General features: G+C 23.7%; 1 protein-coding gene across 3 annotated transcripts in view; it reads right to left on the bottom strand.

Moving 5' to 3' along the window:
- LOC122508202 (neo-calmodulin-like) overlaps positions 1–21,349 on the bottom strand; it is a 154,715-nt gene that overhangs the window by 73,023 nt on the left and 60,343 nt on the right. For 2 of the 3 annotated variants that reach the window (XM_043621397.1, XM_043621398.1), the window contains exons 1-2: positions 21,274–21,298; positions 405–1,130 (exon numbers count right to left, since the gene is read on the bottom strand). The exons of the other annotated variant lie outside the window; for it this stretch is intronic. In XM_043621397.1, coding sequence (XP_043477332.1) covers positions 405–491 — 87 coding nt within the window. In that variant the 5' untranslated portion in view covers positions 492–1,130; positions 21,274–21,298. Of the gene's footprint in view, positions 1–404; positions 1,131–21,273; positions 21,299–21,349 lie in introns of those variants that run through there. 3 annotated transcript variants of the gene reach the window in all.

The following is a 21,349-nucleotide window of genomic DNA, read 5'->3' as shown; positions in this document are numbered from 1 at the left end:
AATAATTTTATTATTATTAAAAAGGACGAATTTTTCCTTTGTAATAAATAAAATTGTTATTATTTAATTATTTAATCTTGTAAATGGGGTATAAAAATATAATAAATAGTAAATAATAAATATAGATACAGTTAATAATCATTTATGTCAATTTAAATATGTTTTCGCATCGATAAACGTTTTAAAAACATTTTAAGTACAGTTGCAAAAACATTTGTTTTTTCAAAGATTTTTTATTGTTAGGCAAACATTTTATAATTTATTTTGTAGATACACAAAAGATTTTTTTAAATCTTAAAAATTTGAATAAAACACTAATTTAGGCAGATTTTATTCGTTGAAAGCGTTGAAGTAAAATGTATAGTTTTTGTCTGGAGAAATGAGATGAGATATTAAAAATTTACCTTGCTTCTATTTCTGGGGGTATAATCTTCTTTACTCGGCTTCCTTCTTTTGTCCTTAAGGATCATCCTGGCGGCTGCGAATGCCATCTTGATTTTTTTTAACACTTTCGTATCAACAACAACAACAACGACAACAATAACAAATAAATTTCGTATCAATTTTTTCCAAAAAAAATTCACTGTCCGTGATAACGAATTTCAATTCTAATCTTTAAACGTATTTTTTTCGGTAGAAATTCCCGAAACTATAATCGAAGAATTTCCAGCTAATAAATTCTATATTATCACTGATAATTTTGGTCACTAATTTTTTTATATTATAATAAATATATATATATGAGAAAAATTTGAACACTATCGATTATGTTTGAGAATTACACAGCCAGGGTTTACTATTTGATTGACTAACTAAATTCATTCTTGGAATTGACAGTATGATTTATGTGTGGATTACCGATTAATCCTTACTGATTTACAATAATGACTAATATTAATTTCAATTTTATTGAAACTATCTCCTTTCGCGTCTATATTTAATGATTTTATTTTGTTCACTTGATGCATTTGTCACTCGAGTGATATTATTCGGATAACCCACATACTATTCAATTGGTATTATATTGACTACTTTATTGCATCGACTACACTCCAGGAGAATTGAATCTCGGTGGCTGAGTCTTCATGATGGTCTGTGTAATTGACGGCTATTGGGATATGGCCATGAATCTATAATAAAAATTTATTTTGTTCACGACTTTTTTTTTTTTTTTTTGTCATTTATTATGTATATAAGTTAATTTCGCAATTTTATTCTGATTTCAGGCAATAAATGTTTTTATATTCTGTAATAATAATGATAATAAATTAACACGTATTAAACCACTTTTTTTATGTGAAGCTATACGTAAACTTTATTTAATAATTCAGGGTTGATGGAAAAATTTAATTTTTTTTCTCTGACTTTTTCCTGATTTCCAAACTTTTACCTGACTGATTTTCCCTTTTTCCCTGACTCTAATGAATATATTCTGATTTGCTCTAAAAATTATTAGATAGTCGAAAAAAAAGTTGAGCAAAACTATAGTGAGTCATTTTCTTTTTTTTATTCCTTTCGACATTTGGAATTGAAAACATCTTTTATGCATAAGTATAATAAAAATAATAAAAATTTCACACAGATTTTATTAAATACAAGATTTAACTCGATTTCAATGAAGTGGAAAAAGGACGAATACTTCTTTAATAAAATATAACACTTTTTTCTTGTATCTTGAAAATGATTTACAGACAAAAGAAATTCACGACTGGCTTTAGTCCAAATCACAGCATACTCTTTTAAAGTAAAAAAGAAAAAGAAAAAAGAAGAAGACGAAAAAAACAGTAAAATCTATTTCGTAGAAATTTTACATTTATATCGAAAATTAAATCAACAAATATAATTTTCTTTTTATAAATAACTATTCGCTTAAAGAGAAATATGAAATAAATATAAAACTGTGATTTTAATATTATTTTAATACAATAAAATCGTAAAAAGTGTTCAGTTAAGTAGTGAATTTACCTTCAGGTAAAATAGAAAATAGTTCAATAGTTAACAGCAACAACAAAAAGAAACTAAAAATAGTAAATAATATTAATAAAGAAGAGAATAGTTAAAAATAGTAAATAGTGAAATAATTAAGAAAAGAGTTAAAAAATACTTCAATTAATTAGTTAAAAATTAAAAATTAAATTAATTAATTAATTATTAATTAAAAAAGTTAAAAAAAATTTTTATCAAGTAATTTAATGTACATCTGATTATTACTTGAGAAAAGTTATGCAACGTATAATGTATATAAATTGCTTAAAAGATTTCTCCATTTATTATCAATTTTATTTATAAAAAAGAAAATGGAAGGTAGAGTGAAAAGTTTTGATTAGACTGCAATGCGCTGATCAAGTTGAGTTCAATTTTAGAGGGAAAAAAAGTAGGAGAAAAACTTTGACGCTTATCTGTCTGTATATCACCAATAGAGACTGATTTTTTCTCTTCAAAGACCAAATGAATCATGAATGGAAAATTTTAGGCAAGCACAAAAATAACAAATAGAAAAATTTCATGAAATTAAGACGAGTAGTGAAAATTTACAAAAAAAACGTGACGATCAAATGAGTGTTAAATTAAAAATTAAACGCAATTTTTGGAAATAGTATTTATTTCACCATAATGAAAATTCAAAAAATTTGGAAAATAAATTATTATATTTATTTTATTATTATTTTCTAATTTCTAATTTATTAGTGAAGTTTACTAATTAAATCAAAAAGTCAGTCACTAATTCAAATTACTAAACATTTTTCCCAACTCAAATTAAGAGAATGAAATAAAAAGATTTTCTTTACCTTTAATAATGTATTAAATATAATAAAGTTTTTACATCTCAATAAAATACAGTTATTAAATTACTGCAGTGCAAAAAGAAAAAAAAATGTAGTATGATACTTTTAATAGGATCGTTATAAAGATTTCCTTAATTTGAGTAAAAAAAAAAAAAAAATTATGAACTAGAGATGGGAGAGCATTTTTTTTCCCTTCTTTTTAGACAATAATTCAGCGTTATTAAAAAAAAGGGAATTTCCATTAAATCGAGACGATATTGCACTCGACCTGTTTTCATTCCATCAAAATTTTCTCGTTCCATTCCAAACTTTGCTATGTCTCGTAATAATGAGGCACATGAAACCACAACTGATAGAGTTTAATTTAATTCCAAAGTGATAATTCGATCCACTTAATTGATGGTTCAAAGCTCTCTATTGGCTTCAAAAATTTCAATTTAAAAACTGTTATCGAAAATTATTAATAAAAAAAAAATTTCTTATTTAAAACTTATTATTTTTTGTATAGGTACTTTGTATCTAGTGTCATTACTTGTAATCATTCGTACTTTTCAATATTTAAATGAATTTTTGCTCTCAAAGTCTAGTCGAGTATTGTAATTGGAATTTTAATCCTCATACTTTTAAGGCTTTATGCTTCCTTTCAGAATCGTTTCTTTTACAGTCTTTATCCTCTTCTATTTAAAAATCATGGCTTTAAAATAAAAAAAATTTGTTTTATTTTAATCGTATTTTTTATTTAAATCGAATTTTTTTATTTCAATAGGATTTTTTTAGTGGAATCGTATTTTTTTATCTAAATCGGATTTTTTATTTGAATCATATTTTTATTATTTAAAAATCAAATTTTTTTAAAATACATTTATATTTTTTAAAAATATTACTATTACGTGTTCAAGTATTTGTGAATATTTTGCAAAATATTCAATTATTTTCAACAAAATTGAAAAAAATTTCACTAAAGAATTCAATTATTTTCTAAAATTTTAAAAAAGTCTTCGAAACTATTTAAATATTTTTTTAAAATAGTAGAATCTTTGCAAAAATTCAATTATTTTTTTAAAATAGTAAAATCTTTGCAGAAATTCAATTAATATCAATAAAAGTTAATTAAAAAATTCAATTTTTTAAAAAAATTTTAATAAATTCTTCGAAACAATTCAATTTTTATAAATTCTAAAATAAATGGTAAAATTTTTTAAAAAATTTAATTGTTTTCTAAAATTTTAATAAATTCTTTGGAACAATTCAATTATTTTTATGAGTAATAAAATTTATTGTAAGAATTAAATTACTTTTTATAAATAATAAAATTCTTCTAAGGAATTCAATTATTTTCAAGTCAATTTTAATAAACTTCAATAATCAAATATTTAATTATAATTATTAAGAGACACGATTATTTTAAAAGATTAAAAAAAAATTCTTTGTTCAAATCAATTATTTTAAAAATTTCCAATTAAAATTATTCAAAAAACTAAATTTTATTTCTCAAAAAAAACTTAAAGAAATTCTTCAAAAGAATTTAATTTATTTACAAAAACTCTAGAAAAATTGTTTAAAAGATTTCTTATTTTCTATCAATAATTTTAATAAAATTTTAATATTAAAATAATTAATTACAATTATAAGCAAAATCGATAATATTCAATAAATTAAAGAAATTTTTTTGAAAGAATTCAATTATTTTAATGAATAATAAAAATTCTGTTAAGAAATTCAATTATTCTTAAATTTTTTGACAAAATTATTTGCAAGAATTCAAAGATTTTTAATTAATTTATTTATAGAAATAACGGGACATGTCGTTAATTAATACATAAATCTTCAATTTTTATTATTTTTAAAATGTTTTCAAACAAAAATACTTTGTTTGCTTTTAATGATGTAAATTAAATGATAAATAAATAATTTAATGAAATTAAATACTTATAAATAAATTTAACAAATTCTTTGCACCCGTTTATTACATAATAATACATAAAATATTATTAGTATTATTTCACTGCAGCCCTATCAATGATCATTTTCAGAGATATTCCTCAAGTGCTAGTGAAGTGAATTTTCATCAATTTTTTAATAGAAATGATTTTCAAAAAAAAAAAAGAAAAAAAGAAAAAAATGAGAGATTAGAAGAAGATTATAACGTGAGTGAAAGAACATTCGTAAATTGGTATTTAATCTGATTAAAAGGAGAAATATGTTCTTATTTTTATAAGAAGCTTATATACGAATTCTCCTTTTTGAAAATGAGCTTCAATTCGGACTTAATTTTATGACATCTCCTTCTGTGAACGGAAGTGGAATTAAACTATCAGTTCAAGTCGCAAGAGGAAACTGTGAAATTAGGCCAGTCATATATCTATATACTATATACATACAGAATAGCTATTCGAAACTTGCAACATTCATCGAGTCGAACTGCAATTAAAGATTTCTAGAGCTAAGAAGTTTAAAAATTGATACTTGCATTGCACTTTCAAAAGACACAAGTTGAATTAAATGGACTTAACCGTTTTCCGATTGTAAAATCAAAATTATTCATTATCAATTGTTTGTTGCAAACTGTTTTCACTTTATCATTAGATTATATAAATAATGTTCTTAGTGCGGTCAATTCTTAATTTTTAATGGCAAAATCAATCTCAGGGTTACCACAGAAATTTAATTTTGTTTTTCCCTAATTTTTCTCTGATTTTCAGACTTTTTACTGACTGATTTTTGACTTTTTTCCTGATCCTCAAGAATATTCTGATTCACTCAAAAAATTATTAGATATTCCAAAAAATGTTCTATTACATTTTATTAAAATTTATTAAAAAATTTATTTATTAAAAAACAATTTAAATTTACCCCTTCTTTTTGAAAAAAAAAATTTGTGAATATAATTATCACAATGAAAAATGAATCCAGTAAAAAATGAGTCATTAATTTTTACAATTTGAAAATGAACTAATTTCTAAAATTTCTAAAAAAAAAAGATTAATTAATTTTTAAACTGCACTTGACAATGTGATGGCAGTGATTTATGAGAAAGAAATTAGAACGATTACTCACGTGTGAATTTATTACTATTGAAGAATAATAATAAACAGAGAGAATATTGGCCAATGAAAAAACTAATTTTCTAACCATCAACTTATAGCATATTCAATTTGTCGAAACTTTTACAACGATTAGACTTAATGCAAAAAAAAAGAAGAAGTATTTATTCATTTCAGACTCGCACTCGCTTTGATGTTTTTAAAGCCTTTGGCAATGAAAACTTTTTTCGCTATTCAATGAATATGAGAAAAAATTTTCCCAAACACTTGAAGGATTTTTTTCACAAACTTCCAATTTATATTTATAATGATGTTTTTTTTCATTTCATATATTTATACAGACATTTCTATTTAAATAAATGGTTTTAATATTTTTAAAATTTTTAATGCTTTTAATATTTTACTCAATATTTGTATTCAAGAGAAAAAGTTTTTTGTGGAAAAAAATTACATTACAGTTTATAAATGCATAATTAATTAATTTATTTCAAAACATACACGGTTCAAACAAAACAATTATTATTTGTAATTATAAAATAAAATAATAATTGAATTGTCGAAAATTATTTTAAAAATTGAGACAATTTTAAGTTTTGTTATATTTTATTTAATTTTATATTTGAAAGAATTTAATTTTATTACTTTTAAAAACTGTTTTAAAATATAATCGTATTTTTCAAGAATAAATTATATTTCGAATAATTATATTTTTTAAAAACTAATAAATTTTCATTAAATTGGAAAAAGAAAGTTTTTGTAACTCACAATGGTCAGCAAAATTTGTGCTTTATGTGTATGTAAATATATGTAAATGTATGTAAATATATATAAATTATGTAGTGCTACTACTTTCATTAATATTTACAATAATGTGATAATTATAATATTCTAACAATATGTATTTAATTTTAAAAAAAAATAATTTCATAAATATCTATCTAATATTTACTAGAATTCATGTAGAAATTCCTCGGAATTGTTCTAGTGAAATTTCATAGAAAATTCATCAGATTGAATATATAGAATGATTCTGGTAAAATTCTATAAAGAATTTTTTTTGACTGGATATAAACTTTTTTTTTCTTTTTCCATCTTCCAGCATTAACTATAGTTTGTAATGCATAGTAAAGTTTTTTTTATTGGATACTGTCTGAAACTAATCTGAGAGTGATAAAAATATGATGAGAAAAAAATTGTTAGCGTAAATTTTTTTTGGTAGAGGAAAAAGACAGCACTTAATCCTCTTTTCTGAAAGTCAAAGTCTGCAAGTTTAAATCGAGTAAGAAGGAGTGCTATTTAAGAATGGTGGATGAAGAATGTAGAACGAAGGATTGGAGGAAGAACTAGGTAAAAGAGGCGCAACGTTGTGATCAATACTTCTCTACTCCACTTTCTGATGAGTCTAACAAAGATAGAGAAATTCGCGAAAGCGGGATTTTCAAAGAAACCATCTGTTCTTATATGAAAATCGTCTCTTATAATAGCTTTCTATGAATCATCTTCTTCAGTGTATGTCAAATTTTTACATACAGTGAAAAAAAAATAAATAAAAAAAATTAAAAAAAAAGAAGAAAAAGAAAAGAAAATAAAGGAGAATAAAATGCTCGTCGTTAATAAATATGATAATTTTATTAATTAATATTTCATATATCATCAAAAATAGATAATTTGCCCCTCGGCAAAAATAGAGATCATTTTAATGTTTGCTTATATGGTGTGATGAAGAAGCGTTTAAAACCTAATTACCATTAAAGAGAAGGCATGGTGTGAAATTGTCGGTTCGTTGAGTTTTATGCGAGATTTTCCTATGACCCAATAATTGCTTCATTTAAATTAGCAAAATAAAATAACCCAAACAATTTTCAAATGGATTTATGATGAAATTTTCATCATTATATTTTTCTTTCTTTAAATTCATGAGAACAATGGTGCGAGAAATCTTGAGGAAAATTTTATTCCTCAAGATTCCTGAATTAAACACGTGAAAAAATAAATGAGAACAATTTCTTTGTCTAAATAAAAATTGTCCTTATTTTCTTTTTTTAGGCACTCATTTTCACTCTCATGAAGCTAATTATCATTAAATTATATGCACATTTACATTTTAGCGCAGTTTTTATGTCAAAATTTTCTTTTTCAAATTTATTTTCAAATTCATTTTCAAATTTATTTTCAAATTCATTTTCAAATTCATTTTCAAATTCATTTTCAAATTCATTTTCAAACTCTTTCAAATTCTTTCAAATTTTTTTTATTATCTATTCTTCGAAATGATTTTCTATGTGTGGAGAGAGAACTCGCGGGAACAAAAATCAGTGTCATTTGAAAGTTCATTTCCGGTTTGTTCGTCCGATTGAGATTGCACACCAGAAACAAGGTATCAGTAAATTTACACGATTGCCGTGGACGGTTGTTAACGAGGCAAACTCGTTATTTCGAATCGTTGGACTCCGGGCATAAATGATCGAAAAGTACACACACAAAGGAATTAGAAATAGAAAAGCAAATGGAATATTAAATTTTCAAAAAAAGGATTATATTTAATTTACAGAATTATTAAAATTAAATTTACAGAATTTTAAAATTAAGTTCACAATTTCTACACGATTAAATTGTCAAAAGAGTTAATTGAAACAAAAGAAATTCTCTTGCTGAGAAAGGCGAATTCCGATTTTTTCGAGTGTGTATTAATTATAATGTCATTTTCATTTAAGGAAAATGTCGAGTTTTAGGACTCCCAAAAACTTTGCTAATCATGAACGTCCCGTCGCGTCGGCGTCATACCAAAGTATATACTACACTGAGAAATTAATCAGTAAAGTACTTCCGCAAAGGAAGATTAGTTTGCTACATACATCTTCCATTTGCATAAAATATAATTTTCAAATTATTAAATTTTAAAATCATACCCAAAGTGTAGGATTTTACATTTTGTGCGTGTCTCTCTGATTTTGTTTAAATAAATCAGTTTTTTTAGTTCGGTATGCTTCTTTTATCAAATGATAGATTTTTAAATCTTGTGCTTTTTTGTGACTTAAATTTTTTCATAATTGGACTGATATACTTTTATGATGATGTGAATTTATGTGACTTTATATGACTTTATACCAAACTGTTCTGTCTGAATTTATTCGGATGAAGTAAGTTCGAATTAGGTAAATATTTCTTGTGCGAAAATTGGTCTTTAGTGTTGAAAAGTGTACAAAGTGTGGTAAGGATGATACAGATGCTATTCCTAAATTGTGTAGGTACCCCAGCAGCATCTAAACCTGCAGCAACATTGACAACATTGCCTCAAACTCGTGAAAGCTGCAGCAATTTTGATGCAATGGTGCTTCAAGTTTGGATAGTTGTGGAAAGCTTATCATCCTAATTAGAAATCCTATCATCCTATCATCCAAATCCTTATCATCCTAGTTTAGAAAGCTGTCTTCCTTTTCATTCTAGTTGTTCGTTACAACTTTCTACTTTGCCTGATGGATCCTTCGCTAGATGCTGTAAACCTAGGTCATTGTCTCCTTCGACTAATGCCAAATCTTCACCGACTTATGTTAACTTGGATAGTATTACGGATAGTATCATGGATAATATTATGGTTTTCGACATTCACCTAGAGTTTATCTTTAGTTAACGATGATCCAAGCATCAATAACATTTTGTTGGATCTAACCGATCACAATTAACCCAAAGTTAACCCGAGACGAATGCGAAAAATAGGCTATGAAAACTATTAAGGATGTATCTTCAAGTGTCCTAACAACTACTCCATCATGACTGATAATATGCCAGACATCAACAATAAAATCCGATATGCTGTTTAGGCTCACTGATATGGAAAGCCGAGTTGTAAACCTACAGAGAAGAGGGCGTCTTTCTGTTGTCGAAACGAGACTTGATAAATCTGATGCAAACTGTTCTACAAAAGTTGATTCTAATTCAGTATCTAATAATGATGAACTTGCTGATCGAACTGAAATAAAGTACAATCTAGTTTTGTTCAATCTACCTGAAGAAGACACTGATCCTTAACTGACTATTAGGGATCTAATTGACGACTGAGGGGTTTTTCACTTAAGATTCCGAAAAATTCATTTAAACATTACTAGACAGATTTTTACAAATTCATACGATGTCTGCAATGTAAAGTGAATCTAGACAAATTAATGCGTTTTAAGACGACCAACGATCTGTAACTAAAGATGAGCGATCCTAATCCCAAATTTATATTTAATTATTTATTTATTTATTGTTAATATCTCTTTTTCTCATATTGTCACCTGTGTAACTATGAGAATTTAGGAGTACTATTTCTTCGAAAGGATTAAACGATTTTGATTTTTATGAATAAAAAGCAGAGAACACGCGTATAAAGTAAATCTACAGTAAAAAATTTGATGGTCTAGTGAATGAAAGCCATTTTACAGGGACTTAAAATGTATTTCCAGTGAGGTGTTCACATGTGCATGTGAATATTAGAAGCAGAAGGCTGAAATGGCAATTTTATCAGCCAGTGCTTACCGCGATAGTTGTTGGTGCGTGACAAGGGGCTGTTAACCTAAACAGCTTTCTGCGCCATTGCTACCTACTGACTCCATTTCTGTGCATGTCGTTGGAAAAGCCATAAGCCCTCATGATGGCCTGATCCTTTGCTCTATGCCATAACTAACAACAATATGTGTGTAGATAAAATATATCAAACCATCAGCATTAATCAAATTATAATATAACTAACGAGAAATTATACTGCTGCAGAGTGCGCTCCAAATTATTCACGAATATTTACAATAAAAATTAACTGTCGTATTTTTTTTAAACTCCTTGAGACGAGTACCTGCATTCTAGAAAACATTCAGTTAGTTTTTTCGTAAGGAATTGAATTTTTTTTAAAACCTAAATAATTGGGTTTAATTTAAAGAAATTCTTTGTGACGTTCAAAGCTTGTGGCTCTGTTGAAATTAACAATAATTTAGAAACAAATCTTTGGCGACAAGGTGAAGAAAACAATTAATGATAAATTAATCTGATCAATATAACAGAAGAGACTAATATTTATATTCATAATTTCATATAAAACAATTTCTTGAGTGATAACATAATGTCCGGTAATTTATAGTGCCTGGAGGGCTCAGAATTTGATGGGTTTTTGGATGACTGAGAGCGAGGGGGGAGAAAAAGAGAGGTTGTTTGGAACAGAGCCAGGCATGTTGCTAATCCTAGGATATGTGGAGTTGTATTACATTCTCGTAGTGGAACATATAAGTACAGTTTAGAAGTATGCATCTACATAGCGAATAGTACATTTCCCAAAGGTCGTCTAATTACAACAGATATGTACGCCAACTATTTAGATTATTCACAAAAATTATCTAATCAATTTATCTGAATAGGTGCATTAGCTAATATACTTCTCTGCGATAAATATACAATATACAGTATACAACATACAGTATACAACATACAGTATACAACATACAGTATACAGAATACAGTATACAGAATACAGAATGCATATACAAAACAAGAACAGTAATAAAGAATAAAGGTTACTACAAAGGAAGTTTGCAAGAAAGTTAATATCATAAAGTTTGAAGAAAAACTTTTCTTGTCATTAGATATATTTTCCTTTTTAGAAAAATTGTAACTTAAGTTAGTGTACTTGCTCGGAATGTTTGCATATGGGATTGGTTAGGGTATGTGCTGGTGTACCATGTCCTAGTTAAGTTATTGAACTGCACGTGAGGTGTACGTCTCATTGATAAGGGAAGTGTATTAAGTGCATTTTCACAATTTCACGTTTAGAAACAAAATTTCGTGAGTTTGAGCAGTGAAAAAAATATATTCTACTTTTAAGTTTAGACTGTATTCTTGAGAAGCTTTTTAAAGTTATAAACATCGTTTTCTTACTTTTCCTTAAATAATGCCGTTTTCTGATTGTTTCTCCAATTCAAAATAATTTATCGCGCTAGGTGCAAATCGTAGAATTATTTTCTTAAAGTAAATAAGAGAATTATATACTCAGAATTAGATTACAAGTCGTCAGACTTGTAATCGAATTCTGAGTATATAATTCTGTCATAAATTTGGACATTCCCGAAATGCCAATTGAGGGGACGGATCGAAGAACCGACAATTATTCTCCAGCTCTACTCTAAGTATCTAGAAAATAAATCTGACTTAGTTCCTTGTTGGGATATTCAAGATTGCCCAATTTTTGGAAGATTTCATAATATTTTTGAGCCGTTTAAACTTTCCCTCCTTAACGAATTGTAGGAATTTTTAAGCTTTTGCTAGAATTTCACTAGAACCTCGAAAATAGGGATACAACCTACTTTAATTGCTCGAAATTATGCACATAACATAAACTAGATTATGGGTAAACTAAATTTCTATTTTTACTTTATTCTCGGGTGAATTTTCTTTTTAAACAAAACAAAGACAATATTTTACTATCATTGATGATTTTATATTTAAAAATCGATTACGTGAACGAAAGATCTGGTTGTTGAAATTATAGACTTGAACCAAGGTAAAACAAATATAATATTATTCAATGTAAAAGTAGTTGACAATAAATTCGTTTCTAGAAAAAAAATTCTTGTGAAAACGAAAAAAAGGATCAAACCTAACGACAAAATTTTCTTAGTACTTTTAATTCCTTTTTTCGTAAAAAATATTTTCTACATTTAAAAAGTTCTGAAGAACCTAATAATCTATTATTAAATACTAATAAATATTTTTTCAGTAAATATTCCAGCAAAGAAACAAATATGTTTGTGACCTGTATTTTAATGGCTGTTGGGGAAAAAAAAAAAAAAAGTGGTGAAAGAAACATGATATCGAAAGGAATGTTCACGTTTTTCCGTTTACAGCTTAATAATTTTAGAATCGCTTTCCTCTACTTTGGATTGTCTCTCTCTATAGAAATTGGGAATTCCACTCGATGAAATACGACTTGAAGATATTTTTCGATCATAGCATTCGTCATCGAATGGAGGAAAAGTTGAAACAGGGCCAACTGGAACCATGCGGGTTACAAAGAAACATTCGCCATAGTATTAGTGCGCAATAAACTTTTTCAGAAAATGTCACTCTCTTCACAAAAAGAAAATACAATTCAAATGTGTGACTTATGCTTTGTGATTTGCTCATCGTTACTATTTATGTGTGAATTCATTCCATTTATACCCATGAATCTATAAATATCGTTACACATTTTCTATTATATAGTCTTTGAAATTCTATTCCACTTCTTCCATTGTTATTGTTGAAATTCCATTTCATTTTTGTAAATTAAAATATTTGTTTAATTTTTTTAAACTAAAATATCTGTTTACAAATTAAAATATCTATTTCAAAACAAAAGAAAAAAAATACAAAAGGGAGAAATATTTACAATTGCAAAGTTAAAATTTTTTTCTCAGGAAATGAACTCCTATTTGGAAAAGCGTTGGAGAAGAACTTCAAACATTTATTCGAGAAATACTTTCTAAAGAAGATTTAAAGCAATTGTTAAGAAAATTCTATAGTTGAATTTAAATATAAATATTTATAGATATTTGCAGAAAAGTTTATACCAGCAATTATTTACTATATAAAAAAAATTCTATTTCTTTATTTGTTGAAATTTGGTTTTTATTTTTATTTATATTTGGTGACAAAATTTAATGATTCATGAATTATTGGATTTTATTTTTATTCACGTATACAGACATCAGAATCGATAATTAATTTTAAAAAAGTAGCAAAAAGTAGCTTTCAAACTAAAAAAAAGTAGTAAAAAAAATAGCTACCGAAAAATTAATCTTGAGGATCAGAAAAAAAGTTTTTGACACTACAAAACTGATAAAAATTCCATTCCATATTTTTGCTTTTCCTGACTTTTTCTTAATTTTCATTAAAAATATTTACTTCTTTCTCATTCTGCTAATAAATTAAATTCCTTCAACGAATTTTATTATTCATAAAAGAATTTAAATATTTATAAAAAAATTTAATTCTTGCGAAGAATTTTATAAAAATTTTTAAATAATTCATTTCTTTCGACTAATTTTATGCAAAATCTAATTTAACTAATTGAATTCTTAAGAAATTTTTATTACTCATGAAAAGAATTGAATTCATTTAGAAGAATTTTTATTAAATTTTATGAAAATAATTGAAAACTGAAATTTTGGACAAAATTTAATTTAAATTTTTCAAAATAATTGAATTTCTGCGAAGCATTTTATTATTTATGTAAATAATTGAGTTTTTGGAAAGAATTTTATTAAAATCTAAAAAATAATAAAATTATTTCAAAAAAATTAAATTAGAATTGTATATTTAAAATAATTGATTTCTTTCGAAAAATTTTATTAAAATATTTGAAAATAATTGAATTCCTGTAAAAAATTCCAATATTTTTGTAAATAAGTAAATTCTTCCAAAGAATATAAAAAAAATTTTTTTTTTAAGAATTGATTTTTTCGAGTAATAGAAATTAAATTTTTAAGAATATTACATTTTTTAGTAATTTCTGTAAAATTGTGTTAATAATAATTGAAATCTTGCGATGAATTTTATTAAAAAGTTTCAAAAATAATTGAATTCCTGAGAAGAATTTTATTATTTAAGAAAATAATTGAATTATTGCGAAAAATGTTTAAAAAGAATTGAATTTCTGTGGAAAATTTTGTTATTTTTGAAAATAATTAAATTTCTGAGAAGAATTTTGTTATTTAAGAAAATAATTTAATTCTTGCGAAAAATGTTATTAAAATGTTTAAAAAAATTTGAATTTCTGTGAAAAATTGTGTTATTTTTGAAAATAATTGAATTATTGCGAAAAATTTTATTAAAATGTTTAAAAAGAATTGAATTTCTGTAAAAAAATTTTCTTATTTTGGAAAATAATTGAATCTCTAAGAAGAATTTTTTTATTTATGAAAATAATTGAATTCTTGCGAAAACTTTTATTAAAATGTTTAAAAAGAATTGAATTTCTGTGAAAAATTTTGTTATTTTTGAAAATAATTGAATTCTTCATAAGAATTGTACAAAACATTATTTTAAATAATTAATTTTCACGAAATATGATAAATATTATGAAAATTTTATTTTAAATAATTGAATTCTTGTGGAAAACTTTATTTGTGAAAATAGTTTAATTTTTCGATTAATTGATTGAAAATAGTATTAAAAATAATTGAAATTCTTCGATGAGTTTTATTATTTATGAAAATAATTGAATTCTTTTGCTAAATTTTATGATAATTCTAGATATTGAAAATAATTGAATTTCAAATATTTTTTGAAAATAATTGAATTCCCAAAAATTTATATGCAATTTAATAATGATTGATATTTAAATAATATTCAGTAAATGGCAAAATATTTTCGATTTAACTGTTGAAAAAAATTAAAGAAAAATTTACTAAAATCGAGTACACCTTATTAGCAAAGTACAAATTTTCGATAAAAGGTATTTTGCATTTCACAAATGCAACACAGTAATAGTTTCTCTCCGTGTAAATTTCAGAATTCAACTCTAATGCCAGCCAATTATCTCAATTTTATTCGAATGTACTTTTCTTGAATATCAAAGAATCTTTTGAACGTGCAAAATTACTATTCTAATGATTTTGAAAATTTCCCATTATTATAGTGTTAGCATTTTTACACACCAGACATTCATTGAATTTTACTGTATAAAAATAAAATTATTATAAAAATCAAAAGTATTATTATCAAATTATTTAAATATTATTAATTTAATTAATTAAATGATTATTAAAATTATTAATTTAATTAATTAAATTATTGAATTAAAATTATTAAAAAATTTCTTCGTGTTAAAAAATATTTCACAATATGAACGGAATTTTTTTCTCTAACACACGAATGTTTTGTTTATGTTTTTTTCTTTATTTCGAAATCTTTTAGACTTTTAGTTATAATATTGAGGAAAAGAGCGTGGAAAACACTTGAAAACTCTTATGCACGACAAAGAAGACTTGACCGAGTCATTATTAACAGAGTTAGTGCAGGTGCAATTCATAATTCCAAAAGAGAAATGCTTGTCACTCATAGTGTGGCCCTTACAAATGTACTTGAATTTCTAAAGGAGTTTGTCATTAATTAAACAAAAGAATCAAATTTTCTACTTAAAATTGAAACAAAATTCTTCTCACTTCACCAAAAAAAAAATATATATATATATATGACTTATCTAAAATGCATGTCAAGGCTACAAAATTTTGTTCCAATTCCAGAAAAAGGTCATTTTTTCTCAATTCAAATTTAATAAATTCAAGTTTATTAAAATTTGTCTTAAACGTTGATATGGTTATAAGCAAATATAAGTATAAAATAGTTAAAAAAATATGAATAAAAATATTGTAAATATAAATATAAATATAAATATAGTTATCAGTAATAATAATAATAAAATAAACAATTTAATATTTTCATTCAGAATAAATTTTAAATAACTAATTTATAATTTTAAAAAATGTGGTTTTAACAACAAGCAAACAGTAAACAGATGATACTGAATCATCAGAAATTTTTGAACTTTAGAGAAAAGCTTTGAGGGCAATTTTTTCCCATTTAAATATTTTCAAAAATTACTATACTGAAATGAAAAGTAAAAAACAAATATTTACTTAGTTAAAAAATAAATTTCTCTAAAAATTCGAAAGTTTAAATAAACGACAATTTTTTAAAAATATTTCCATAAACTTTGAATTTTGTTAGAAAATATTTATTTGTTTTGTTGATTAAAAAAATTAACTCGATATCCTTTCTAAAAATACTGAATTTATTATTTTATTTTTAATTTTATTTTAGTAAATTTTTGAAAATATTTACATAAAAAAAAATTATTCCTTCATTTCAACGTTTAAAAGAGTAAAATAAAAATATTTTTTTTTAACCTTTAGAAAAAATTATTTAGCGATAAAATTCAAATTGAACGAAAAGTAATAAAAAAATCTTCCTTCATTTGAACTTTGAAAAAATTTATGCATATTGACTGGGAGAATAAAATTTTAAACTTTCAGCTGAATGCAATTTTTTTCTATTTGAATATTTTTTTAAAAAATTACTAAGATGCTATTGGATAATTTAAGTTCAACATTTATTTAGTTGATAATTATTTTTTTTACCATCAGACTTCGCACTCGTTAGTTAAAAAAAAATATTTTTTTAGACAAAAATCAATATTTTATTTGAAAATTTTTATTTTTAGAATTAGAGAGCATTAGAATTAGAGCAAAAATATTCATTCAAAAAGTTTCTTCAGACAAAAATTTAAATAAAATAATGTTTTTTTTTAATTTTTGATTATAAATGTTGTGAATTTCAAAAAGTGTGAATTATTTTTAAAAAAAGAAGCTAAAAAATAGTGGATCAAAATCAAAGAAATTAAAATGTACAAAATAGTTAATATATTGTAATTTTAATTACTTGACGTTTTCTTCCACGCATTTAAAGTTTTAATAGTTTGAGCGAAATTTGAATCGATTTTTGAAAATATTTAAATAGAAAAAAAATATTCCTTCGAAACTTTAGGAACATTAGATTACAATTATATTATTTACTATTTCGTTAAAACTGAAATACTTGTAGCATATCATTTATTATTACTAAACATGTAATTAAAATACACAAGTTGCTTTACTCTATTATGTGAAATTGAAAAATGTCGTGACACGCTTCTTTCTTAGAACTAATAAATCTCGAAAATAAATGGTTTCTATACTATTCGGACATATAAAAGATTGATTAATACGATTTCCATAAATTTTACGTATTAAAATACATTATAGAGAAAGTAACAATAAAAAATTTTTGGTCAATAAAAAAAATTTTTTTTAAATTCGCTAATTTATTTTCATTTGAAAAATAATTTTACTTTTTTACTTATTTACATAATTTAATTATTAATTAATTTCGAACTTCTACTGGAGAAAAATTTATAAAATAAATTCAATATTTAGAGAAGGAAAGAATTTTTCTAACAAAAATTTAAAAAAGTTTGATTCAAAAATATTTCGCAATTATAATTTACAAAAGAGAAATAAATATTTCTCTTTTGTAAATTATAACTGCGAAATATTTTTGAATTTTTTTCTTTTCATTCACATATGTGAATAAAAAATATTCATTATTTTTGTATGGGAAAAATATTTCGTTTTTTAATCGTTTATCGCATAAATATTGTGTGAATTTAACTGAAAAGAAATATTTTCCAAAAAATATTACTACACTGTACGAAAAAAATATTTTCTTTAATTTGAACGTTCAAAATACAAAGAAAAATTTTTTTCAGCTGAAATTAAGTTTTAGAATAATATAAATAAAGAAAAGAATCTAATTTCTTAATTTTTTAAAATTTTCATCCACTTTTATTTTCATCCATTTTTATAAAAAGAATAAAAAAAAAATATGGTAGAAAATTAAAAATCTTGTAGCAATTATTATGGTCTGATTCATAATTTATGTGTTTATCTCGAGTGGAAATAAGTGCTCGCGCGCATTCCTCCCATGAGACTCATTATTCTTAATTTTTATAAAACTCAAAAATGCATTTTCAATTCACCACAATTTGTAATATATGTATAGGTGTACATACACACTGCTATATGGATTTATGTCATTATTTGCTTTTTCTTTAATAAGGTCAGTGATTCTTAAGTGTCTATAGTTGTTTTTATTCGATTTACCTACACTAATGATATATTTAAACAGAAAACTTATATGTAGAAACATTATTGCCTGTTATCAGAATATATATAGAAAATCAAGAACACATAATGGTATGTTAATGTATATTTAATAAGTAGAAAAAATAAAGCAATAGTAATAATAAAAAATATAATAAAAAATTATAATAAAAAATTGAAATAAAAATAATAACAATAAAAATAATAATAACAATAAAAATAAGAATAACAATAATAAGAATAAAAATAAGAATAAGAATAATAATAATAAAAATAATGATAAAAATAATAATAATAGTAAAAATTATGATAATTAAAAATTCTATTCTGCACTGCAAAAAAAATTATTTGATTCAAATAACAGATTACTTGTCTACTATCAAAAAAATATTTACTTGAGTCAAATAATTTTTATTCATATAAAATAAATATTTCCTGAAATCAAATTTTTATTCAAATGAAATAAATGTTTAATTGAATCAAATAATTTTTATTTTTATTAAATAAATCAATCCTCGAATCAAATAAATTTTATTCAAATGAAATAAATATATTCTCAAATCAAGTAAATTTTATTCAAATGAAATAAATGATTACTTGAAGCAAATAATTTTTATTCAAATAAAATAAATATTTTCTCGAATCAAATAATTTTTATGTATAAATCCAACAAACTGTATTTGAACCAATAAATTCAGTACTTGAAGCAAATTTAATTGATTTGAAGAAAAATTATTTGATTCAAATAAATTTTTTTTTGCAGTGTATTTATAAAAAATATAGAAATAAAGTTTATTATATAAAAATGAAACAAAAAATGATGACAATAATAATTGAAAATTTTATTTTATTTATAAAAAAATAGAAATTGTTTGATGTTTGAAAATAAGAAAAAAAAATAATTATAATAGCAAAAATAATGATTAAAAATTCTATTTTACACTAAAAAAAATTATTTGATTCAAAATAAACGACTTCCTGTCTACTGTCAAAAAAATATTTACTTAAATCAAATAATTGTTATTTAGATTAAATAAAAAATTTGCTGGAATAAAATAATGAATTTTTATTCAAAGGAATTCAAAGGAACTTCTATTCAAATAAAGTAAATGTTTAATTGAATCAATTAATTTCTATTTAGATTAAATAAATCAATTCTCGAATCAAATAATTTTTATTCAAATGAAATAAATATTTTCTCGAATCAAGTAATTTTTATTCAAATGAAATAAATGATTACTTGGAAGCAAATAATTTTTATTCAAATAAATTAAATGTCTACTTGAATAAAATAAATTTTTTTTCAGTGTATTTGAATAAAAAAAATAGAAATAAAATTTATTATACAAAAGTGAGAAAAAAAATTATCATAATAATAATTAAAAATTCTATTTTGTTTATGAAAACATAGAAATTGTTTGATATTCAAAAATGAGAAAAAATAATGATAATAATAATGATTAAAAATTCTATTTTGTTTATGAAAAAATAGAAATTGTTTGATATTCAAAAATGAGAAAAAATAATGATAATAATAATGATTAAAAATTCTATTTTATTTATGAAAAAATAGAAATAGTTTAATATTCGGAAATAAGAAAAAATAATGATAATAATAATAATTTAAAATTCTATTTTATGTATTGAAAAAATAGAAATAGTTTAATATTCAAAAATGAGAAAAAATAGCAATAATAATAAAATAATAATGAAATAATAATAATAATAATAACAATAATAATAATAATAATAATAATAATAATAATAATAAAATAGTAATAATAATAACAACAAATAATAATAATTACAACTTAATTTGCTTAGATCAAGTGTCAAACTTACTCGACGCCACTATTTTCAAGTACCACTCATCACTTAATTTTGACAAGAAATTTCATAGACAAAATAGCAAAAAGCAAACACTAGATAACGCAGCGTTACGATGTTGTAAACAAGAATTAAGCTCATCTATATAGTGAATATTTTCGTATTTCTATTCGTAAATTTTTTTTTTATTACTTTTATATACTTGGCACATATAAAAATATTATCCTAACATATATTTACATTCTGTTTATCACTGAGCGTGAGTTGCACGTGCCACATATTTTCGCTCTCAAAGGAAGAGAGAGACTGACCTTCCGTAACGCACGCGATTCTCGATCGGTTTTTTTTTCAAAAGAATCAATCAAACAAAAATATTCAATAAAATACAATAAAAAAATTTTACACACGAAAATAATATCCCCAAAAACATAGCAAATTTTTCCTAAAAAAAAATTTCAATCATGTTTCAAAATTTTTAGACAATAAAAAGAAAATATTTTTCACTTTTCTTTAATTGTTCTATTATTATTATTTTCATTATGGAAAAATTGAAAGAGAAAAAAAGATTTTTTTTTTATTGTATAATTTTCTTTTCTTTTCAATAATTATGAATCACTTGGTTGTGTTTTGCTTTGAATTGATGGAAATATAATGTGTTTAGGAGAAAAACATCGAATTTACGATTTCTGCCCTGCAACCGCCATTTTTGGTATGGAATCACAGAAATCCATTGTGCGCTCTTCGAATGATGGTGGAGAAATAGAAAATTTTTTTTTGAATTTTTTGCTATGCAACTAATTTCACTCCGAAAAATGTTGGGGAATTTTTTTTTTCTGAAGGCACTTGAAAATGTGGCACACGAGTGTTTGACAAGTGAAATTGAATAAAGAATAGTCAAAATAACGAACTTACGTGTTGGACGATGGGCAGATGGGCCGTGACTAACACCCCTGGTGCAAGCACCCACCCCTTTCAGTAAAACACCCCC

Source organism: Leptopilina heterotoma, unplaced genomic scaffold (assembly GCF_015476425.1).
Source record: "Leptopilina heterotoma isolate Lh14 unplaced genomic scaffold, ASM1547642v1 Lhet_53, whole genome shotgun sequence".
In the NCBI taxonomy this organism is placed as follows: domain Eukaryota; kingdom Metazoa; phylum Arthropoda; class Insecta; order Hymenoptera; family Figitidae; genus Leptopilina; species Leptopilina heterotoma.
Note: the sequence above shows the minus strand (reverse complement) of the source record. Positions and strands in the feature narration are given on the sequence as shown.